This window comes from Aotus nancymaae, unplaced genomic scaffold (genome assembly GCF_030222135.1).
Source record: "Aotus nancymaae isolate 86718 unplaced genomic scaffold, 86718_ANA_hifiasm-v0.15.2.pri h1tg000067l, whole genome shotgun sequence".
In the NCBI taxonomy this organism is placed as follows: domain Eukaryota; kingdom Metazoa; phylum Chordata; class Mammalia; order Primates; family Aotidae; genus Aotus; species Aotus nancymaae.
The window spans coordinates 369,150-393,785 of NW_026988482.1; the positions used below are offsets into that span (position 1 = coordinate 369,150).

General features: G+C 45.7%; 1 protein-coding gene and 1 long non-coding RNA gene across 3 annotated transcripts in view; one reads left to right on the forward strand and one right to left on the reverse strand.

Annotated features, from left to right (window-relative positions):
* KCNMB2 (potassium calcium-activated channel subfamily M regulatory beta subunit 2) overlaps positions 1-24,636 on the forward strand; it is a 240,047-nt gene that overhangs the window by 204,587 nt on the left and 10,824 nt on the right. The window contains exons 2-3 of one of the 2 annotated variants that reach the window (XM_012472281.3): positions 8,676-8,798; positions 23,703-23,873. In XM_012472281.3, the coding sequence (XP_012327704.2) occupies positions 8,743-8,798; positions 23,703-23,873 (227 nt within the window). In that variant the 5' untranslated portion in view covers positions 8,676-8,742. Of the gene's footprint in view, positions 1-8,670; positions 8,799-23,702; positions 23,874-24,636 lie in introns of those variants that run through there. The other variant, XM_064366802.1, reaches the window with a different exon arrangement.
* Positions 1-24,636, reverse strand: part of LOC135270787 (uncharacterized) — a 42,242-nt gene that overhangs the window by 4,126 nt on the left and 13,480 nt on the right. Inside the window, exon 2 of the long non-coding RNA XR_010338913.1 lies at positions 8,085-8,257. This is a non-coding gene — a long non-coding RNA (uncharacterized LOC135270787). The remainder of the gene's footprint in view (positions 1-8,084; positions 8,258-24,636) is intronic.

A 24,636-nucleotide genomic window follows, 5' to 3' on the forward strand; every position in this document is an offset into this window, starting at 1 on the left:
AAATATTGGTGCTAAAAGGTATCTTAGAAGGTATCAGTTTCAAACTCTCCATGGTAGAGTAAGCCCCAGAGTCATTAAGGGACTTTCTCAAGGTCACACAGCTAGTGAGTGACACAGCTGGGCCTGTAGCCAGCCACCTCCTCTGAGTGTGTGCTCCGATCCCTGCTGCTCAGTGAGGTCTGAGAGCCGCTTCCTCAGAGATTAGCTCCTATATACCATATGAGATCCCTGCTGCCCGGTGAGGTCTGAGAGCCACTTCCTCAGAGGGTAGCTCCTATATACCATATGAGATCCCTGCTGCTCAGTGAGGTCTGAGAGCCGCTTCCTCAGAGATTAGCTACTATATACCATATGAGATCCCTGCTGCTCAGTGAGGTCTGAGACCCACTTCCTCAGAGATTAGCTACTATATACCATATGAGATCCCTGCTGCCCGGTGAGGTCTGAGAGCCACTTCCTCAGAGATTAGCTACTATATACCATATGAGATCCCTGCTGCTCACTGTGGTCTGAGAGCCACTTCCTCAGAGATTAGCTACTATATACCATATGAGATCCCTGCTGCCCGGTGAGGTCTGAGAGCCGCTTCCTCAGAGATTAGCTCCTATATACCATATGAGATCCCTGCTGCCCGGTGAGGTCTGAGAGCCGCTTCCTCAGAGATTAGCTCCTATATACGATATGAGATCCCTGCTGCTCGGTGAGGTCTGAGAGCCGCTTCCTCAGAGATTAGCTACTATATACCATATGAGATCCCTGCTGCTCGGTGAGGTCTGAGAGCCGCTTCCTCAGAGATTAGCTACTATATACCATATGAGATCCCTGCTGCCCGGTGAGGTCTGAGAGCCACTTCCTCAGAGATTAGCTACTATATACCATATGAGATCCCTGCTGCCCGGTGAGGTCTGAGGGCCACTTCCTCAGAGGTTAGCTCCTATATACCATATGAGATCCCTGCTGCTCACTGTGGTCTGAGAGCCGCTTCCTCAGAGATTAGCTACTATATACCATATGAGATCCCTGCTGCCCGGTGAGGTCTGAGGGCCACTTCCTCAGAGGTTAGCTCCTATATACCATATGAGATCCCTGCTGCTCACTGTGGTCTGAGAGCCGCTTCCTCAGAGATTAGCTACTATATACCATATGAGATCCCTGCTGCCCAGTGAGGTCTGAGAGCCGCTTCCTCAGAGATTAGCTACTATATACCATATGAGATCCCTGCTGCTCACTGTGGTCTGAGAGCCACTTCCTCAGAGATTAGCTACTATATACCATATGAGATCCCTGCTGCCCGGTGAGGTCTGAGAGCCGCTTCCTCAGAGATTAGCTACTATATACCATATGAGATCCCTGCTGCTCAGTGAGGTCTGAGAGCCACTTCCTCAGAGATTAGCTACTATATACCATATGAGATCCCTGCTGCTCAGTGAGGTCTGAGAGCCGCTTCCTCAGAGATTAGCTACTATATACCATATGAGATCCCTGCTGCCCGGTGAGGTCTGAGAGCCACTTCCTCAGAGATTAGCTACTATATACCATATGAGATCCCTGCTGCCCGGTGAGGTCTGAGAGCCGCTTCCTCAGAGATTAGCTACTATATACCATATGAGATCCCTGCTGCCCGGTGAGGTCTGAGAGCCACTTCCTCAGAGATTAGCTACTATATACCATATGAGATCCCTGCTGCCCGGTGAGGTCTGAGAGCCACATCCTCAGAGATTAGCTTCTATATACCATATGAGATCCCTGCTGCCCGGTGAGGTCTGAGAGCCACTTCCTCAGAGATTAGCTACTGTATACCGTATGAGATCCCTGCTGCCCAGTGAGGTCTGAGAGCCGCTTCCTCAGAGATTAGCTACTATATACCATATGAGATCCCTGCTGCCCAGTGAGGTCTGAGAGCCGCTTCCTCAGAGATTAGCTACTATATACCATATGAGGTCCCTGCTGCTCAGTGAGGTCTGAGAGCCACTTCCTCAGAGATTAGCTTCTATATACCATATGAGATCCCTGCTGCCCAGTGAGGTCTGAGAGCCACTTCCTCAGAGATTAGCTTCTATATACCATATGAGGTCCCTGCTGCCCGGTGAGGTCTGAGAGCCACTTCCTCAGAGATTAGCTTCTATATACCATATGAGATCCCTGCTGCCCGGTGAGGTCTGAGAGCCGCTTCCTCAGAGATTAGCTACTATATACCATATGAGATCCCTGCTGCTCGGTGAGGTCTGAGAGCCGCTTCCTCAGAGATTAGCTACTGTATACCGTATGAGATCCCTGCTGCCCAGTGAGGTCTGAGAGCCACTTCCTCAGAGATTAGCTACTATATACCATATGAGATCCCTGCTGCCCAGTGAGGTCTGAGAGCCGCTTCCTCAGAGATTAGCTACTATATACCATATGAGATCCCTGCTGCCCGGTGAGGTCTGAGAGCCGCTTCCTCAGAGATTAGCTACTGTATACCCTATGAGATCCCTGCTGCCCGGTGAGGTCTGAGAGCCACTTCCTCAGAGATTAGCTACTATATACCATATGAGATCCCTGCTGCCCAGTGAGGTCTGAGAGCCGCTTCCTCATAGATTAGCTACTATATACCATATGAGATCCCTGCTGCCCGGTGAGGTCTGAGAGCCACTTCCTCAGAGATTAGCTACTGTATACCGTATGAGATCCCTGCTGCCCAGTGAGGTCTGAGAGCCGCTTCCTCAGAGATTAGCTACTATATACCATATGAGATCCCTGCTGCTCGGTGAGGTCTGAGAGCCACTTCCTCAGAGATTAGCTACTATATACCATATGAGATCCCTGCTGCCCGGTGAGGTCTGAGAGCCACTTCCTTAGAGATTAGCTACTGTATACCGTATGAGATCCCTGCTGCCCGGTGAGGTCTGAGAGCCACTTCCTCAGAGATTAGCTACTATATACCATATGAGATCCCTGCTGCTCGGTGAGGTCTGAGAGCCACTTCCTCAGAGATTAGCTACTATATACCATATGAGATCCCTGCTGCCCAGTGAGGTCTGAGAGCCACTTCCTCTGAGATTAGCTACTATATACCATATGAGATCCCTGCTGCCCGGTGAGGTCTGAGAGCCGCTTCCTCAGAGATTAGCTACTGTATACCGTATGAGATCCCTGCTGCCCGGTGAGGTCTGAGAGCCACTTCCTCAGAGATTAGCTACTATATACCATATGAGATCCCTGCTGCTCGGTGAGGTCTGAGAGCCGCTTCCTCAGAGATTAGCTACTGTATACCGTATGAGATCCCTGCTGCTCAGTGAGCTCTGAGAGCCGCTTCCTCAGAGATTAGCTACTATATACCATATGAGATCCCTGCTGCCCAGTGAGGTCTGAGAGCCACTTCCTCAGAGATTAGCTACTATATACCATATGAGATCCCTGCTGCCCGGTGAGGTCTGAGGGCCACTTCCTCAGAGATTAGCTCCTATATACCATATGAGATCCCTGCTGCTCGGTGAGGTCTGAGAGCCGCTTCCTCAGAGATTAGCTACTGTATACCGTATGAGATCCCTGCTGCCCAGTGAGGTCTGAGAGCCGCTTCCTCAGAGATTAGCTACTATATACCATATGAGATCCCTGCTGCCCGGTGAGGTCTGAGAGCCACTTCCTCAGAGATTAGCTACTATATACCATATGAGATCCCTGCTGCCCAGTGAGGTCTGAGAGCCGCTTCCTCAGAGATTAGCTACTGTATACCGTATGAGATCCCTGCTGCCCAGTGAGGTCTGAGAGCCACTTCCTCAGAGATTAGCTACTATATACCATATGAGATCCCTGCTGCCCGGTGAGGTCTGAGAGCCGCTTCCTCAGAGATTAGCTACTGTATACCGTATGAGATCCCTGCTGCCCGGTGAGGTCTGAGAGCCACTTCCTCAGAGATTAGCTACTATATACCATACGAGATCCCTGCTGCTCGGTGAGGTCTGAGAGCCGCTTCCTCAGAGATTAGCTACTGTATACCGTATGAGATCCCTGCTGCTCAGTGAGGTCTGAGAGCCGCTTCCTCAGAGATTAGCTACTATATACCATATGAGATCCCTGCTGCCCAGTGAGGTCTGAGAGCCACTTCCTCAGAGATTAGCTACTATATACCATATGAGATCCCTGCTGCCCGGTGAGGTCTGAGGGCCACTTCCTCAGAGATTAGCTCCTATATACCATATGAGATCCCTGCTGCTCGGTGAGGTCTGAGAGCCGCTTCCTCAGAGATTAGCTACTGTATACCGTATGAGATCCCTGCTGCCCAGTGAGGTCTGAGAGCCGCTTCCTCAGAGATTAGCTACTATATACCATATGAGATCCCTGCTGCCCGGTGAGGTCTGAGAGCCACTTCCTCAGAGATTAGCTACTATATACCATATGAGATCCCTGCTGCCCAGTGAGGTCTGAGAGCCACTTCCTCAGAGATTAGCTACTATATACCATATGAGATCCCTGCTGCCCGGTGAGGTCTGAGGGCCACTTCCTCAGAGATTAGCTACTATATACCATATGAGATCCCTGCTGCCCGGTGAGGTCTGAGAGCCACTTCCTCAGAGATTAGCTACTATATACCATATGAGATCCCTGCTGCCCAGTGAGGTCTGAGAGCCACTTCCTCAGAGATTAGCTACTATATACCATATGATATCCCTGCTGCTCGGTGAGGTCTGAGAGCCGCTTCCTCAGAGATTAGCTACTGTATACCCTATGAGATCCCTGCTGCCCAGTGAGGTCTGAGAGCCGCTTCCTCAGAGATTAGCTACTATATACCATATGAGATCCCTGCTGCCCAGTGAGGTCTGAGAGCCGCTTCCTCAGAGATTAGCTCCTATATACCATATGAGATCCCTGCTGCCCGGTGAGGTCTGAGAGCCACTTCCTCAGAGATTAGCTACTATATACCATATGAGATCCCTGCTGCCCAGTGAGGTCTGAGAGCCACTTCCTCAGAGATTAGCTACTATATACCATATGAGATCCCTGCTGCTCGGTGAGGTCTGAGAGCCGCTTCCTCAGAGATTAGCTACTGTATACCCTATGAGATCCCTGCTGCCCAGTGAGGTCTGAGAGCCGCTTCCTCAGAGATTAGCTACTATATACCATATGAGATCCCTGCTGCCCGGTGAGGTCTGAGAGCCGCTTCCTCAGAGATTAGCTACTGTATACCGTATGAGATCCCTGCTGCCCAGTGAGGTCTGAGAGCCGCTTCCTCAGAGATTAGCTACTGTATACCATATGAGATCCCTGCTGCTCACTGTGGTCTGAGAGCCGCTTCCTCAGAGATTAGCTACTATATACCATATGAGATCCCTGCTGCTCAGTGAGGTCTGAGAGCCACTTCCTCAGAGATTAGCTCCTATATACCATATGAGATCCCTGCTGCTCAGTGAGGTCTGAGAGCCACTTCCTCAGAGATTAGCTACTATATACCATATGAGATCCCTGCTGCTCGGTGAGGTCTGAGAGCCACTTCCTCAGAGATTAGCTTCTATATACCATATGAGATCCCTGCTGCTCAGTGAGGTCTGAGAGCCACTTCCTCAGAGATTAGCTACTATATACGGTATGAGATCCCTGCTGCTCGGTGAGGTCTGAGAGCCGCTTCCTCAGAGATTAACTTCTATATACCATATGAGATCCCTGCTGCCCGGTGAGGTCTGAGGGCCGCTTCCTCAGAGATTAGCTACTATATATCATATGAGATCCCTGCTGCCCAGTGAGGACTGAGAGCCACTTCCTCAGAGATTAGCTACTATATACGATATGAGATCCCTGCTGCTCGGTGAGGTCTGAGAGCCACTTCCTCAGAGATTAGCTACTATATACGATATGAGATCCCTGCTGCTCGGTGAGGTCTGAGAGCCACTTCCTCAGAGATTAGCTCCTATATACCATATGAGATCCCTGCTGCTCAGTGAGGTCTGAGAGCCACTTCCTCAGAGATTAGCTACTATATACCATATGAGATCCCTGCTGCCCAGTGAGGTCTGAGAGTCACATCCTCAGAGATTAGCTACTATATACCATATGAGATCCCTGCTGCCCGGTGAGGTCTGAGGGCCGCTTCCTCAGAGATTAGCTACTATATATCATATGATATCCCTGCTGCTCGGTGAGGTCTGAGAGCCACTTCCTCAGAGATTAGCTACTATATACCATATGAGATCCCTGCTGCCCGGTGAGGTCTGAGAGCCACTTCCTCAGAGATTAGCTACTATATACCATATGAGATCCCTGCTGCCCAGTGAGGTCTGAGAGCCACTTCCTCAGAGATTAGCTACTATATACCATATGAGATCCCTGCTGCCCGGTGAGGTCTGAGAGTCACATCCTCAGAGATTAGCTACTATATTCCATATGAGATCCCTGCTGCCCGGTGAGGTCTGAGGGCCGCTTCCTCAGAGATTAGCTACTATATATCATATGATATCCCTGCTGCTCGGTGAGGTCTGAGAGCCACTTCCTCAGAGATTAGCTACTATATACCATATGAGATCCCTGCTGCCCGGTGAGGTCTGAGAGCCACTTCCTCAGAGATTAGCTACTATATACCATATGAGATCCCTGCTGCCCGGTGAGGTCTGAGAGCCACTTCCTCAGAGATTAGCTACTGTATACCATATGAGATCCCTGCTGCTCGGTGAGGTCTGAGAGCCGCTTCCTCAGAGATTAGCTACTATATACGATATGAGATCCCTGCTGCCCGGTGAGGTCTGAGAGCCACTTCCTCAGAGATTAGCTACTATATACCATATGAGATCCCTGCTGCTCGGTGAGGTCTGAGAGCCGCTTCCTCAGAGATTAGCTACTATATACCATATGAGATCCCTGCTGCTCGGTGAGGTCTGAGACCCACTTCCTCAGAGACTAGCTACTATATACCATATGAGATCCCTGCTGCTCGGTGAGGTCTGCAGACCAGCAGTACCAGCATTGCTTCAGAGCTTGTTAGAAAGGCAGGCCTTCAGGCTCCACCCAAGACCCTTTAAAGGTGAATGTGCATTGTAACAAATCTTTCTCTTTTTTGAGACAAGGTCTCTCTGTGTCACTCGGGCTGCGGGACAAGCACAGCTCACTGCAGCCTGTAACTCCCAGGCTACGGCTGTCTTCCTACCTCAGCCTCCTGAGCAGCTGGTGTTAAAGGCACACACTGCCACAGCTGGCTAATTTTTTTTATTTTTCATTTTATGTAGAGTCAGGATCTTGCAAAGCTACCAGGTCTGGTCTCAAACTCCTGGACTCACGCGATCCTCCCAACTAGGCCTCCCAAATTGCTGGGATTAGGGGCGTGAGCCGCCACAGCTGGCCCAAATCCTGAGGTCGTTCATGTGCACATTACAGAACGGAAGCCGAGCCAGGCACATCGTCACGGATCTGTAGTCCAAGCTACTGCGGAGGCTGAGGAGGCGAGATTTCCTGAACCCAGGAGTTTGAGGCTGCAGCGAGCTATGATTGTGCCTGTGAATAGCACTGCGGTCCTGCCCGGGAAATATAGCAGTTCTCGTCTCTAAAGGACACATTTTGAATTTAAAAACTGCAGATGTTGGGTTGAAGCAGGGTTCCGCCTCTTCTAAATGTAAGCAAAGATCTCAGAATCCTGAACGCCTTATTTAGAACCTGGAAATAACGTCACTACACACCTTGCAGAGTTTTCATTGTGTAAAGCGCAATGTAGACACGTGCAAATGCATTCCATGAAGTGTGTATGCGCGTAAGTGCGTGCCATAGAGTAGCTGACACGGTCTGTGGTAGCTAATCATCTAATACGGTCCGTAGTAGCTAATGTTATTTCCATCTCATGCGTATCATTAATATTGTGCTTAAGCAGACGTAAAGCCACTAATGACTATGCACCCATGAAGGAATCGCCAGTCTTCCTTCCTTTGTTCTAACATGTTAAATATCATTTTAGCTTTTACATGTGATTACGACTTCTTTATTTAATGTTCCTGACCCCTAAGAAAATTATTATTATCTGGAAAACAAATAATAACAGCTAACTACTTTTCGTGCTGTGCCTAGAGAGGAAAGAGCTTCTCCCGAAGCCGAGTCGTCATCAAAACCACACAACATTCCTAAAATACCTTGACTCTTGGTTCTGTGAACCTGGTCTCCAGAAGCCGGTATCAGCTGCCACTGACGCTGTAACTTTCTTAGGCAGAGACTCAACTGCCCCCAGCAGAAGCCACAACGTCGGCAGAAGTGGGGCACAGTTGAAGGATGGCGGTTCGTCACCAACATGTCCCACTTGTCAGCACTTAAAAAAAAACAGATAGAAGAGGAAAGAAGAAGCCGAATTTCAGTCTCCAAATCTGAACTAAAACTTTGGAAAAACACAGCGTAGTACAGACTATGAAACCATACCAAAGTGATATTTTGAAGGAGATATTTTGGGGAAAATATGATTTTAACATCAATTAGGAAATCATGTTTTCCAAAGGGAGTGACTCTCAACCCCAGCAGTGTGTTACAATCAGCTAAGGGAGCTTTAAAAAGATTGAATGCAAATTTCTGAGAGGCACCAGGCTCTAGTGTTTTTAAAACTTCCCAGTCGATTTCGACGTGCAGCCAGGATTGAGAACCGCTGCCCATGGCGTCAAAGCCCTGGTGTGGTCTCAGAGTCGGTCCCCCGAGAGCTCTTCGTGGCTGTTAACTCCAGTGTGCACCTCTTCTAGGTCTCTCTGCCGATCCTCCAGGACACCCACCACGAGGAGAGGAGAGCCTGGGCCGACGTCCTCTAAGATGTTTATATGGACCAGCGGCCGGACGTCTTCATCGTACCGACAAGACGAGAAAAGGTAAATGCACTGGGATTCCGGGCACTGTTCGGGGCGCGCAGCCTGAGTCTGCGACGAGGATGCTGACAGGAGGCTGCGAACCGGGCAGCCGAGCCCTCGCTCTGCAAGGTGAGGCCGGGCCCTGCACCGAAGGAGCGGGTCTCAGCGTGCTCACTGTCAGCACGTGGCTCTGAGAAAGGTGCTCCCTGTCAGAAACGCCCTGGTCACATCCTCTGCTCGGCTGACTCCAGCTCTGCCTTCCACTTTCCGGTAAGAGCAGGCACTCCCACCACCCTCCCCAGCCAGACACACTGTGTCGTGGAATTTCCCGTGCCGAGCACTGTCCCTGGCGCGCGGTGCTGAAAAGACGCTGAGCACCAGATGTAGTCATAACAATTTATTCACTGAATTAATTAATAGAAATTAAATAATAATACGGTTAACAACATGATAAACACTGAGAACTACTGGCAGTTCAGTTTCTTCCTCTGAAGTGATGAAAACTGCGTTTCTGGGCACTGGATATGTGGCAGGGAGGGAAAACAGAAACTCTGAGAAGAGGAAAAGGGGAGAGAGAAATCCACTGAGGCCTCCAAATCCCCGGGAGAACAGCCTGGGGGGGATGAGGGAACAGAGGAAAGGCGTTGGTGAAAGACACGATGACCTTTACGCAGCTCAATCGAGCGCTCTCACTTGGGCTCAGGGAGTGAATGAATTCGTCACATTCTCCAGCCGTTTTTAAATCTGTAGTCTCCTCTTTCTCACTGACCTTGTACTATTATTTGGGTTACGTGGAGATAAATGTTAAATACAACTGCCTTTACCAGCACATTGCAGCTTCAGCAAGTTGCACGTCACGCAGGATCTGATAGAAATTAGATTAATTTGGTTGAAGGAAATTTGTGAAAATAATAATGATAAAATAAAAATTAAAAATTACAGTGGATCAATAGTGCGGGACACGAGGAGAAGAAACTAAAGGGGCTTTGCGTGAATACTGTTTTCAGAGCTGATATTTTCACTTTCCTTCTAAACCCTGACTCGCCCCACAGGTAAAAATTCTGTAAAAAATTTTAAAAGCAAAGTTGTTCTTCACAGTAATTATATATTACAGCAAAAATTGGGAAGCAACTGGAAAATTCACCACAGAAAATCTGCTAAATAAATCACTGAATGTAATATACCACTTAGCACTTTAAAACGACCTGACATAACATTAACCGGAAAAGCAAGTGAAAAATTGCATAAAACTATGATTGCAGCCACAAAAAATACACAAAGGCAAAAGTCTGGAAGAAATGGCATGGTTTTCACTGCTCTGCTTTCCAAGTGCTTTGTAATATATTGTTACCTTAATTATGAAAAAATAATTATGTGATATTTAAGTAAAATTATAGCCCAGAAGGCAACTTGTGTTTGAACAGAGTCTCACAGCTCATCACGGTGCCAAGCAGATTAACTGAAAATTTACTTGACTGATCATCTCCAGGTTTTCACTGCTTTTTCCCAAGGCTCAATCAAATTATTTTCCATTTGCTTTCAAGTTGAATAGTCTTTCAGCAAGATCTTTTCTGTAACACTATAAAATTTCACGTGTCATTTCAAATTCCATATTTGAAAGTGCAGAAGGGCAGAGATTTGGTCCTGAGACTTTCCCGCCAGGACCAATTCCAAGAGTCGTGTTGCCTACAGGAATATTGCGACTGTCAACAGCCAAGTGTCCTGAAATTCCGAAGGCTTTATTAGAGCCAGTGAAGTATAATATATTTGTCTCACCTTCTGTTTACTCTCACCAAATCATTTAATACATTTTGCTACCTTTTATGAACAAAGGAATTAACATTTAAGAAGCAATGACTGTGGACTGTAGGTTTTAATTGTGTTCTCTTAACTTGTAAGACAGAGATTATTACACCCGCTTCACAGATGAGGAAACTGAGGCATTTTAAATAAATAACTTCCAAAGGCCCAGCAACTAGCCGGTGATGGAATCAGGATTTGACCCAAGCTGGTGCGCCCTTCCTGCACCCCAGTACCTGCAGAGGCTCTTGTCAAACTTGAAACGTCCGGAGTGACAGTGAACACCCAAGCCCGCGAGGAGAAGAGCTGTTAAGTCAGCGTTAAATGCTGTGTATCAAAGATGATGATGAACACATGACTGGCGTATGGGCAATATTCGTGCAGTCTGAAAGGTGTGAACAGTTAGCTTAGTATTCTGCATCAGTAGGATTCTATGAAACTCAAATTACTGTTTTTTTATTTTCAAAGTATCATTTCAGAACTGTGGGATTTATGATAAAATATGACTATGAGGAAATCATTTTTCAAGCTTGATTTACGGGATGGGGGTGCAAAAGCTTATTAAATAGTCTGCAGGGCCCGCAAGTGCGCCGGAATCTGCCATTCAGCTGGTTTCCTTGGTTTAATGTTGGACTTCGTTCGTCTGTGCCTTTTTCTTGACAACCTCTTCGTCTTTGCTGTTTAATTCACGAACTTGGAAGAGACCACTCAGATTTTAAACTGACTTTGAGCAGCATGTGCGGCTCTGTTTAAGATGCTCTTGGTGGCCGCAGTCATGGTGATAATGAAGGTGATGATGGCTGATAATGAATCTACACAATCAAGGTCCTCACATTAATTATTTGGAAATAAATTAACTAGATTGTCTGACAGCACTGCCTGAAATTGCTGGTAATTCGGTGTCTTCTCATTCTGCAAACGGCCGCTGCATGTGCCTGGTTTCTCCAGCTGTGTCCTTACAGCAAACCCAGAAGCCGGGCACCCAAAGTCCTCGGCCGCTCCTCACGGTTCCTCTTCCCGAGGCCAGAGGCAAACATGTCGGACACTGGGTTCCCTGGGATTCCTCAGGCGGTGGATACCAGGAAACCAGCTCACGGGCAGGCAGAGCAACTGAGAAGGAAAAGTTAAATTCCGAAACCGAATGTTTTCTTGCTCAGAAGACGTGGAAGTCAGTTTTACTTCTTTCTTCCTTATTTTAATTCAAAGCCAGACCTTTTTCTGATCATCTCCTATTTTCATCTTCCATCCTACAACCCAACAATATGAAGAACTATTTTTTATTCTCTAAACAAACTACTTTGTTAGTTGAACTTACTTTAATTTCAAGCAGAAGAAAAAAAAACAGAATAACTAGAAATTAAAGAAGAGAAAGGTTTTAAAGTTAAGGGCATTACAGATTGTTTATCAAATATTCTTTAAATTGTTTTTATTAAATATTGAAGTGATACAAAGAAATATTTATTACATATGTTGATATACAAAAAAATGATATTATATACATCCAGGTACCCACCATTTAGCTTAAAGAACAAAACAATCAGAACTTTTGAAGCCCTTGAGGATGCTTTCCTGACACGATTCCACTCCTCATCCAGCCCCCACCCAGAGGTAATCACCATCCTCAGTTTTGGGTATATCATTCTCTGGTTTGGTTTTTTTTTTTCATGAGTTTATCACATTTGAATCTTTAAACTATATATTGTTTGTAGCTGAATGTTTGGAGACTTCATGTGAATGGAGCCGTGCCGTGTTTATTCTGAACTTGCTCCTTTCCCCAAACGTTATGTTGCTGTGATCTGACAGTGCCCGCGTGTGTCACACGGCTCGTGTTTCTGCTCTGTGGTGTCCACTGCGTGACCCTCCTACCGTTTTCCATCCAGTCTACTGCCGACGGACGACTGCATTATTCCCAGTTCCTCTGTCTTCACCAGCAATGCTGCTGTTCCTGTTCATGTCTGTTTGTGCACATGTATGATACAGCTTAAGATTTATTCCTAACATGGGAATGGCTGGTTCAATGCACAGCTTTAATTTTACCAAGTGATTCCGTGGTTTCCCAAAGCAGCCATATACGCGATTCCATTCCTCACGGCCTTGTTTAGAGTTTTCAGATTTCTAATTTTCATTAATCCAGAAGGTGCTACGATTTTAATTTTTATTTCTCAGATTAGTAATGAGATTGCATCTATTTCTTTGGTCCTTTTCTCTGAGTTGACTGTTTAAATATTTGTCCCAATTTGGTCAAATACTTGACTGTTTAAGTAATTTGCAATTATTTCATTAGATTTCTATTTAAGTAACATTTTGTGTCAATTATAATCATATCTCATCATTTTTCTTCTGGGTTGTTTGTCTTTCACTTGACCTGTAGGAATTATTTATAATTCTTTATCTGCTGTATCTAAGCAAATAGCTTAATATGTTCTTAATTTTAACATATTCTAAATTAACAATTTTTGAAATCTTTTGAAATCTCCTCCAACTCCAGATTCAAATAGGTATCTTCCTGCCCAGTTTTATAAATATTTTGTAGCATTATCTTTCACAATCAGGGATTTAGTCATCTGGAATCGGTATCCAGTATCCAGTTTTTACATGGACCGCCAGCTGCCCCAGCAAAGTCCTTTGCCCACATTTTAACGGGTTATTTGTTTTCTTCTGGCTGATTTAAGTTCCTGACAGATTCTGGATATCAGCCCTTCGTCAGGTGCAGAGTTGGCAAATATTTTCTCCCACTCTGTAGGCTGTCTGTTTACTCTGTTAATTACTTATTTTGCTGTGCAGAAGCTCTTTCGTTTAATTAACTCCCATTTGTTAATTTTTGTTTTTATCCCATTTACTTTTGAGCAGTTTTTTTTGTAATGTTTGAATTGCACTGTCTCTTTTTGCTGATACATAGAAAGGCAGTTAAGTATTGCCTATCAATTCGGTTTCAACAACTGGACTAGATTTTTGTGGTTGTTGTTGATGTTTGCAAGAGGGTCTTGCTCTGTCACCCAGGCTGAAGGGCAGCAGCACGGTCATCATTCACTGCAGCCCTGAAATCCTGGGCTCAAGCAGTCCTCCCACCTCGGCCCCACAAGCAGTTGAAACCTCAGGCACGCACCACTAGGCCTGGATAACTTTATTTTTAGAGATGGCACCTTGCTGTGTTGCCTAGGCTGGTCTTGAACTCCTGGGTTCAAGTGATCCTCCTCCCACCTCAGCCTCCCAAAGCATGGAGATTACAGGTGCAAGCCTAAATTTTCTTATTAATAATTTATCTGTAGATTCTTTTGTATTTTCTTCATAATTTGTCATTGGTGAATACATTTTTATTTCTTCATCAGTAAATACACCATTCATTCATTCTACTGCTAGTAAATCAGTAAATCATGAATGAAACAGGTAATAATAGACATCTCTACTTTGTTTCTGCTCAGAAAATGGATTCTTTCAACATTTAACCAGTAAGCATCCAGTTTACTATAGGCATTTCTTCTGTACCAGCGTTATATTAAGGATGTTCCTATCTATTTTTAATTTGATAGGAGTTTTTATCATGAATGGATGTTAAATTTTGTCAGATGTGTCTCTCCACATTCATTACATTACTATATGATTATAACCCTTTAATATGTTTGTGTAACAGATTACATTAATAGACAATAAAATAATGGCCCACATTATAAATTCCTGGGATGGCCCCAGCTTGATCATGGTATATTTTCGTTTTTATATATTGCTAGTTTAACTTGTTTTTAAAATTTCACATTTATGTTTATGAAAGATATTGGCCTATAATATTTTGTGTATTGTTCTGATTTGGTTTTAGTATCAAAGTTTACAAACCTCATTAATGGGTTGGGTAGCATTTTGTCTTTTTCTATAGTCTGGAATGATTTGTATACCATAAGTAGAGTTTATAAGTCACCAGAGACTGCTATTTCCATTATGGAGATATTTTTAACTGAGGATTCAATGTTTTAATGATTTCTAACTATTTGAGTTTTCTATTTATTTCTGAATCAGTTTCAACAAGTTATATTTTTGAAAAACTTTGCTGTATATTTCAGGAAGTTATATACTTCAAAGTTTCCAAATGTCCCATCATAAAGTTTTTAAAAATATTTTCTTTCTAATCCACACCTTATCTGTGGCTACAGTTTTTAATTCCTGATATTCATTTGGCCGTTTTCTATTTTTTTCTTGATCAATTTTTTTCAGAGGCTTGTCTATTTCATTAGTCTTTTCAAAAAAAATAACCTTTGAATTCACTAGTCCTTTAATATAGTTCGTCTTTATTTCTACTCAAGCGTATCATTTCCTTCCTTACACTTCCTTTTAGAGTGTTCTGTTAACCCTTTCCCGTTCCTGGCCTGGGTGCCCGAGCGTTATCCTCAGCTTCCCTCGTCCCGAGCGCCCCCAGCACCGCGCGTCTCTCCACCGGCCCCGCCGCGTCCCGCTGCTCGCGCTGCGGTGCTTCTCACGTCATTTAATTCTGCTCGTTGATTTTTGTTGTCTGTTCTGTGTCCCATGAGCTCTTTGTGCTATAGTTTTACTCCCATGTGTAGATGTTATTCCAGCTATTTTTTTGTTATTTATTTCTAGCATTACTGTATTAGAGCCAAATAATGTGGTCAATATAAAGGTCGAGACTTCTCAAAGGCTCTTCAGGTTATAACACTCACTTATCTGGACGATTCACACAATTTTCTGTTTCCTTCTATAGCTTGAATTAAGGCCTTTCATAAAATTCAATATGCTAATTGGTCCAACAAAAATAAATATGAATTAAAATATCAAGATATCATTGGGAGAGTGTGATATCCAATAAGCTAAAGGCAGGACCAAAAAAAATAATTCCCACCTTTGTTTCCAGAATTTTGTTCTCACTTTTAGCGTCTTATCCGTAAGACCTGGGTCACAGCATTGCAAGACTTCCTGGGAAGTCTCATGAATTACTAAGTTGGCAATAGTAAGATTAGGCTCGTGGACGAAATCCTTCACGTTAATGACATACACATACATAAATGAAGTGTGATTGCCATGTCTTCCCAAACTCAGAAACACATTGCTCCAATGAAATGTACACAGTAAAAGATTAAAAAGAGAATAATAATTAAGCTAATCAAATTGGACCATAAAATATACACCTATCAGTTCAAAAAACTCCATGAAGTCTAAAACGAATTGAAGATCAGGATATACGCAAATGAAACACAACTCAGAAGTGAGGTAGGCAGAAGGCAGATGGCTGTGTTCATCAACACGGGGCCCTCTCTGCCATATGAGGTAACAGGTGTGTTCTCCTGGGCAGACACGTACAGCAGCTCTGCCCACTGACACTCCGAAGGCCCTCAGCAGGCCACTGCCTCACAGGCTCACCTTCGTAAGACCTAACAGAAGGGCATGTTTCCCTCAGTCTGGGAACTCAGGCGTCAGTGCCTGGAAAGTTTGATTTTTTTCTGGAAAGAATACTAAATTTGTTGGTGGTAGAGCCAGTGGACACTGATGGTGAGACGGGAACTGAGGGTCTGTTCCAGCCACGGTCCCTGATTTATTTAGTTTTAATCGACCGTCCGGCCGCCCTGTAACTGGCCAGCTCACCACCTCGGCTCGTCGTAGCCAGTCTAGTCCACATAAAAGGAGCATATTCTGTGAGCCTAATAAATGCAAGAGACTGAGCCTGCAAAGACGTAGTCTGTGTTTACCTCTGCAGCAGCTCAGTAACCCCTGGGCCAGAGAAGCACAAACATAAATTCTCAGCACATGTATGACCCGGAAGAGTTCGCAGCCAAGTAATTTCAGATCTATTTAATTCTTCATTTCTAATTCACGCTTTCCCTGTTCTCTTCCCCGCACCCGCCAGGTGGCCCATCACGCACTGATAGCTTCGGGATTCTGCAGAATTCTCTTCTGCCCTCTCCGTGTTTCAGTACCCACGCTGTCTCGTTTCTCTGACTACCTAGGGAGTCTCATTAACACTCGCACTGCGGCTAGTTCTAGACACAGACGATGCACAGATCTGCGCGTTTGTTTAAGTTCTGGGGCGCACGGGCAGGATGTGCAGGTTTGTTGCACAGGTAAACGTGTGCCATGGGGGTTCGCCGCTCCTGTCACCCCATCACCTGGCTGCTGATCCAACATGCGCTAGCTCTTTCCCCTAATGCTCTGCCCCTCCACCCTCCCGCGACAGGCCCCAGTAAGTGGTGTCCCCTCCCCGTGTCCACGTGTTCTCATTGCTCGGCTCCTACTCCCAAGTGAGAACGTGCGGTGTTCGGTTTTCTGATTCTGCGTTAGTTTGCTGAGGGCGATGGCTTCCAGCTTCATCTAAGTACATCCAAATCTTAATCTCTTTTTTAAACCCCTCTTTATCTAATACCTGAAACGTTGGGAGAGTTTAAGAATCAGCCTCTGTGCCTCCACATGTAAACATTTCTAAACAACCAACCACACCTAACACGAGTGATCTTTGTAAAGCACGCATCTGATCATTGCACCGGCTTAATTCTTCCAATGCCTCCTCCAACTTCAAAACACGTACAAGATCCTGTCTCCGGCCCCTGCCTGTCTAAGCAGCTCGCTGCCTGCCTTTTCCTGCCCACAGTATCCTGGAATCCAACCACACTCTGCTACCTCTATTCTCTCATATTCTGCCTGGATATTCTTCCCTTCTCAATCGTTTGCTCGTCCAAGACTTAATTCAGTCTGTCAACGGACCGTTAATCATCACCGCTTAAATCAAGTGATGGCCTCTAACTGGCAGGCTTCCTAAACCAGGTCTGTGCTTATAAATCACAGTCCTGGGCCAGTTTAATCCATCCATGTCTGTAGTTGTGGTTTTTAATTCCTGATATTTATTTGGCCCTTTTCTGTGTTTTGCTTCTACCATTGATCCACTGAATGTTCATTTTAAGAAATGCCTGAAAAAGTAATGGCCAATGTGCCCGAAGCCAATTTGCCAAGAAATCCATTTGACTTCAGTCATTTTGATGAATTTATTGAATTTAGCCATATACCAAAAATTTTGTATGATCATTGTAACCCTACATAGTTCTGTAATAAACCACACTAAGTAGGTTAGCAGGAATTAAAAAATTTACAGGGTAGGGGGCCAGATTTGAGGCCTTCAGACTCTCTCCACTGTCTCTCAGTCTCTCCGCCCCTCTGTCTTTCTGTCTCTTGTCACAGACTCCCTCTGTTCTGTCTGTCCCCTGCTCCCCCACCCATCCCAGCCATGCCCTCCTGCTTCCTCCGCCCCTGCTCTTCCATCCTTTACCTCCTGGTCTGTCCCTTGCTCCCCGACCCATCCCAGCCATGCCCTCCTGCTTCCTCTGCCCCTGCTTTTCCGTCCTCTACCTCCTGGGTGTCCCCCTCTCTAGGTCAGTGGCCAGACTTTGTGTTTCACTGATTCCTCTTTTCGACTTATCAGAGGATCCCGCTATTCTTATCATAACCTTTACCAATGAGTACAAGAAGCAAATTTTGGTTAATTGACAAAGTTGATAAATCCATCAAAGTGGTCACAATATGAAATTTGCCACAAGAATTTCAATAATACTAAAATATTAGCAAAACAGCAAGTGACTCTAAAAAGAATTTGAAACTAGTAAAAACTGAAAGGCTCCCACATGACATGCTAAATTTTTGTTATATTTGTTAGAAGGATACAGTCACACACATATTCAAGAAAGGCATATTTATAAATACATTCATAAGAATATATTTACAAGAGACTAAGCCTCCCTAGAAAACTTAGCTTTTAAAAATATCAAACTGATCTTAAAATACTGCTAAGAAGAATGTATTTGTAAGAAAAATACACTTTATGAGTGAACAGATTTTTTAAATATAGTCTTAAAATATTCATACAAAAATGTATTTATATTCATTTACTATCTTTAAAAGAACACTCCATAAAATAAGTCTTTGTTAAATCTGCAAGTGTGGTAAAGTTGGCAAAATATTTATTCAGCGAGCTGACCCTTCAGTAAACAGCTTTGGGAATTCGCCGCTGAGCAATGATCCTTTGGCAAACGCGTCCACTTCCCTGTGTACACATCGCTAACTGGTCTCATTGCCACGCCTTGCAGTGACTGCATCTCACCCAGCTCCCTCGGGACACTGAGTCTGACTCATGTGGAATTACCAGAACTTAGCACACTGTGCTGCCTCTTATGAAGACTTAGAAATGCTGAATAGAGAAATTCATTCATAAACGGCCTTTCTGCCGCCTCAACCTGAATACTGTTCTCCTCCTCCTTCTAGGATAGAGACCAAAGGAACCTGAGTCCAAATGAGTGACAGCCAAGGAGGAAAACCTTTCTTGCACGTTTTATGCTCTATATCCATATTTGTATTTGCATGACCTCATAATTTGTTTATGAGTTATGGGCTGAGCCCCAATATCAAACTTCTAGAAACTATGCAAATGTGGAGCTCAAGATAAAATTTTACTACGTTGACTAATGCCGGGGGTAAAATTGATTGAAGGCTTACTAAACAATTGAAAATATTTTGCTTAAAAGATATTTATCACAAACACTTGTTATACTTGGATTTGCCCTGTAGATTTATTAATAACTTCTGTTCTCCAAAGGCTTTGAGCAGAATGTTCCCTATATACACGTATGTTCCCCATATATAGTGAAGACTGAACAGATTTACTGTTATCGTCAGCCTGTGGTTCACGGTGAAGCCAAGGCTACCTCAGCAGACCCTAAATGTGGTGCTTGCCAAGACACAGCAAGGCTAGATCAGCTTCAGACTTACAGAGGCAAATCTGGTGGACGGCACACTTAGCCAAAACCGAAGCTGTAGTCATGCCCCAGACTCATCCTTCCTCCCGAGCTCTCTACTCCAGCGAATTATACCAGCCCTCATTCCGTTATTCTCAGCACTGCTACCCCTACCCTCAACTCCTCTCAGAGAGATCATAAAGAATAGACAGAAGGAACCAAAGGGTGATGAGCCACAGACTGGTTACCAGTTACCCAGGAACTCACACTTCACAACCCCTCCTAGTGTGGAAGAGGACGCACAGGGCTGTGACTCAGATATCCCCTCATGCTCCTTCCAGCTGGCACTGAAGACATCTTGGTGTAGAAGGGCCAGCTAACCCTCCCTGTCTCGGGCTGTGAATATCCTCTTCCCCAGCTGAGACTCACCATCCTCACTACCTGGCCAAGCAAAACCCAAAGCACACTAGGCCTGAACAAAACCAAGTCCAAAATGATCATTATTTTTACAAAAATCACGCCACACGTAAGGAATGACCCAAGACACAGAGGTGGCCTTCTGACTTTCAGACTCTGGCCTGTGTCACCATTAAGATTAGTCACTCCTCTGCCTGTGCTTGGGACACTAAACTTGTGGAAAGAGAATCTACAAATATATAGTCACCTTCTTCCTCTTTAGCAAGGTCAGCAGAAGTCACCTCGTTGGGTCCTGGAAGGGTAGGGAAATACGGAAACAGGAATCTCACCTTCCCACGCGCCAGCATTTCTCCCGTCCTCCACACCAAGGACAGAGCCTAAGTCTAAACTACGTCCTTTTCTTACGTCCTCGTCATCCCCTGTACTCTGTCAGCCACCAGACCTTGACGTTCTGTCTCGTAGATGCTTCTCCATGGGCCGTTTCTCCTTCACACATCCAACCTAGTCCTAGATCCAGCCCTCGCTGTCCTTCGCCAGCACTACGGTAGCAACCCCCAATCCCTCGCTCTGATTTAAGCCTTGTCCTGTTTCTCATCTGAACTCTGCACAGCGGCCAGAGTGATCATTCCGAAACTAAGTCATGTCACCCTCTGACAGGTCCCTGTTCACTACAGAATAAAGGCCAAGCTCTTTAGAAAGACTTACAAAACCTTTTGTGGCCTGCCCACCTTTCGTGGCCTGCCCACCTTTCGTGGCCTGCCCACCTTTGCAAATCCATCTGCCTCTTTTTCTCGCGGTCCCATAGGCATCTCGGTAATATTTAAACAGTTGTCATTTCTGATATTCACCTTGTAATTGCAAGTCTCCGTCCCTTCATTCACGTGAGTCCTTCTGTCTAAAATATCCTTGACTCTTTGTCTCATTTGGTTGACTCTGATTCAACCTTGAAGATTTTGTTCCAGGTGTTTCTCCTTCGGGAACCCTTTCTAAATTCAAGCCTGGCTCTGTCCTGCTCCCTCAGGCTGGGGTATCCCCCACTCTTCTGTACTCCCATTATGATGGGAATACATGGGAATATCTGTGAATTGCTCAGTCATTAAACTTTTCATCCTATGTCTGTTTTCCTTTGGGGCAGGGGCCGTATCCCCAATAACAAGAGGTTACCAGCATTCAGGAGAAGTTTGTGAACCTAAACTGAACTCCTTGCTCTTCTAAATCATTTATTCATCTCTTTATTTTACATTAATTCAATAATCATTGACTAATGAATTCCACGGGTGTGGCCCACTCCACTCACCCACTTTCATTTTGCTGGGTAGCAATGATTTCTCAGATGTTTTCGGGCTGTATGAAAATCCTTCACTTTCCCTGTCTCTCTACATTCCAGAGCACATCAAAGCGTTTGCTAACCACTTTCAAATTGTGATTTGTTTTTGCATCACACGTTTGAATCATCTTTGTATGCTTCTTGTTCTGGTGACACAACGGACTGATTGCACTTGTCTTTTATGGGCACAGGCTGACGTAGTGATGCTCTGTGACAGTCTAACGCCCTGGAACTGTGAGACCACGCTCCCTCCTTGCTGTCTTCCATCTGCAGGAACACGGATCTCACCGGCAGTCATCAGAGTTAAATACACGTTAATAAATAATACTAGTGAAGTAACAGCAAATTATGATTTTACAGCAGGTCTTTGAAGCTACTCAGACTCTGCCTGTCTCTTCCTGATTCAGAAAGCTTTCTGCCCACTGGCTTTACCTGCTAACAGACAAGATTTTTTTAGAATTAGAGTTCATAGAAGGTGAAGTTTCAAAAGCTTTGATGTAATTTCCAAAGAGAATCTCAAAAACGAACGGAGAAACTCAGAGGGTGGGCAGTTGCCGGTCTGTGGAAGTCAAAAGCAGGGCAGGCCAGCTACTCCAGGGGCCGTGGGATTGGGAGCGGGGGAGCAATGAAAGACGTGGGCTCTCCAGGCCTCTGGACCGTGAAACGCGGGTGAGCAAAGGCCTGTGTGTAGCTGCGACGCTCCCGCTACGATGCAATGGGCACGCTTCACAAGGAGAGTAAGGTTCATACAAACCACTTCATAAAGAAACATTAAAATAAAAATCATAAGCCAATCAGTCCATTTTGTACAACCAACACTTAGATTAATAAATACTCAGCCCTACAAACTCATGGACATATATCAAGTACATACACACTCTATTACCTCTACCAGGAATCAAAGTATTTCACAACCAGCTCAGAACAGATCCACCAATCAGAACAGACACTGGCCATAAACACCAGTCAGCTAAATACAAGCCCTGGACAAACACATCACTGCGCAGAGAACAGGTGTCTTCCCTCCCTGCAAAGATCCTCTTCAGAGTCCACTCTGGGCCCTCTCCCAAGCAACAGGAGTCATTAGTGACATAAAATTTGAATGAAAAATCTGAAGTTATTCTTGGGCATATTGGCTTTCCGCCTGAAGCTAAAAAAAAAATGACTTGAGTTTCTTTTTCCATTTTCAGCATTTTATTTGTCGTCCTCACCGTTTCTAGGCTCTAAGGGCCAGCGATTCTCCGTTTTCACCGCCCTGCAATCCAAAGTGCCCTCCTCAAAATAGAAACAGAGATCGCGGGCTGCGCCTGGGTCGCAGGCCCTGCAGGCATTCCTGGGCGCCACCTTCCTGCTCATGCTCCTCGTCGTCTCCCCAAACACCCGGCACCCCCTTCTCTGCCTTCCCCTCCAGATCTGGTTTCAAACCCAGCCCTCCACCCCTAAGCTCTGTATGCGATTCCTTTTCTTGCCCTTTTCTCCACATAAAATTATCTGGAGAAAAGTGGCAATTTTAGGGTGTTCCGACGTCCGTGCCGCTGAGCTGTGGCCCCCACCCCATCTTGAACGGAAACATTTTTACTTCGGTCAGTCATTCTGTTGGGTGATTTGCTCGTATCACGTCAGCCATTAAAATGCATTTAAACATTGTTTTCACTTTGCAGGCAACTGGGGAGCGGAAGGCCAAGGCACGTGCCACTGACCACACAGCTAATAAGCAGGGAAATCACCCTTAACTCAGGAGACAGTTGATTCCAATCGCTTGTTCTTTCTTACCCTACATTGCTGCTCTAAAATTAAAAACCAAAATACTAATAAAACTGTCCAGAGTTATGGGGTCTGGCCTTGATGTGAATGACGCTTTTCTAACTCGAGCGAATGTTTACACATATAAGAACAGAAGGCTGGGTCACCACTCTGCAGCGTGAACTGCTCATCAATCTAAGCCAGTAAAGTCCTAAGCAGCCCCCAGCTTGAGAAAAACGCTAACCAAAGTAACTTGTGCCCATCATCACTCCTGAAGGGAAACGAAGGACTGATCTGACATGTTCCTGGTGCATGTTGCCATTTATTTGAATCAATGCTCCATTAGGTATTCCGAAATTATTTAAGAATCAATAATGATCAGCTTTGGGTTAAAGGGTAAAGTCAACAAACCCAAGCATTATTCCGAGGGTTGAGAAGGTTGTTTTCTTTCTTTGGAATTAGAAGGAAAATTAAATCACAGTTAGACATTGGCCCCAGAGTGAAGGAGGAGGGCTTATTTCCGCTCGGGACTGGTGCATGTACAGGCATGCGTGTGCTTGTGAGTGCGTGTGGTGCACGTACAGGCATGCGTGTGCTTGTGTGTGTGGTGCACGTGTGCAGGTGTGTGTTTGTGAGTGTGTGCTGCACGTGTGCAAGTGTGTGCTTGTGAGTGTGTGTGGTGCACGTGTGCAGGTGTGTGCTTGTGTGTGTGGTGCACGTGTGCAGGTGTGTGCTTGTGAGTGTGTGGTGCACGTGTGCAGGTGTGTGCTTGCGTGTGAGCAGTGGACGCACACTGAGTCCGGCTGCACTGAGGCAGGTTTGGAGGCCCCAGGAGGGCTTGGGCGGAAACGGGCCCGCTCTCTAGGGGCAGGCTGATTCACTCAACTCTATGTAAGACCATACTGTTTTCAACCTCAGAAATATTTACCAGAAAATCAGGGACCATGACCTGCTGGACAAAAGGAAAACGGTCACCGCCCTGAAGGCAGGAGAGGACCGAGCCATTCTCCTGGGCCTGGCCATGATGCTGTGCTCCATCATGATGTACTTCCTGCTGGGAATCACGCTCCTGCGCTCCTACATGCAGAGGTAATGCCGCCGGGTGGGCGGGGCCCTGCCGCTGTCCCCTCCACGCTCCCCGTCACTCAGCGCCCTGAAGGGCATCGTCCTCACCTTCCTCCCTGACAAGAACTTGGCAAAGTTCCTGGTGAATAATACTTTTCAGTCATGCTACCTAATAATAATGATAAATACAGCTCTACGTGTAACCTGGATACCAGGTGTCAGGGAAAGATTTTTACTTGTTAAGTATCACAACCACTCTGTAAGGTAAGTATAAATACACTCACTATGAAAACGGCGAAACTGAGGCTCAACAGAGATGTGATGTCCCCGGTGTCACACAGCTCTCGCTTGTGGCAGAGCTAAGATTCAAGCCCACACCCTGCGTGTTCCGAAGTTCCCGTCCCCCCCCCATCACGCTTCTGTCTCTTCCCCAGCCTCACCCCTTCCCCCCGCCCAGCCCCTCCATCGCCTTCCTGAACGCGCCCCCGTCACAGAGGTATTCCACTGCTCCTTCAGCTGCGGCCCAGACTGCTGGAGACTTTCTCAGGACCCTCCCCAGCCCCATCCCTTCCCCCCGACCAGCCCCTCCATCACCTTCCACGTCAGCGGTTCTCAACTGAACATTCCAACTTCCCCAGAACCTTTAAAAACGCTAATTCCCAGCTCCCACCACCGTCACCCCCGAAGGTCAGACTGAATTGGTCGGGAGTGGGACCCCGTCTCCAGTATCTGCTCAAGCTCCCAGGTGACTCTGATGTGCCTTCTAGGCGGAGAAACACGGCCGTGC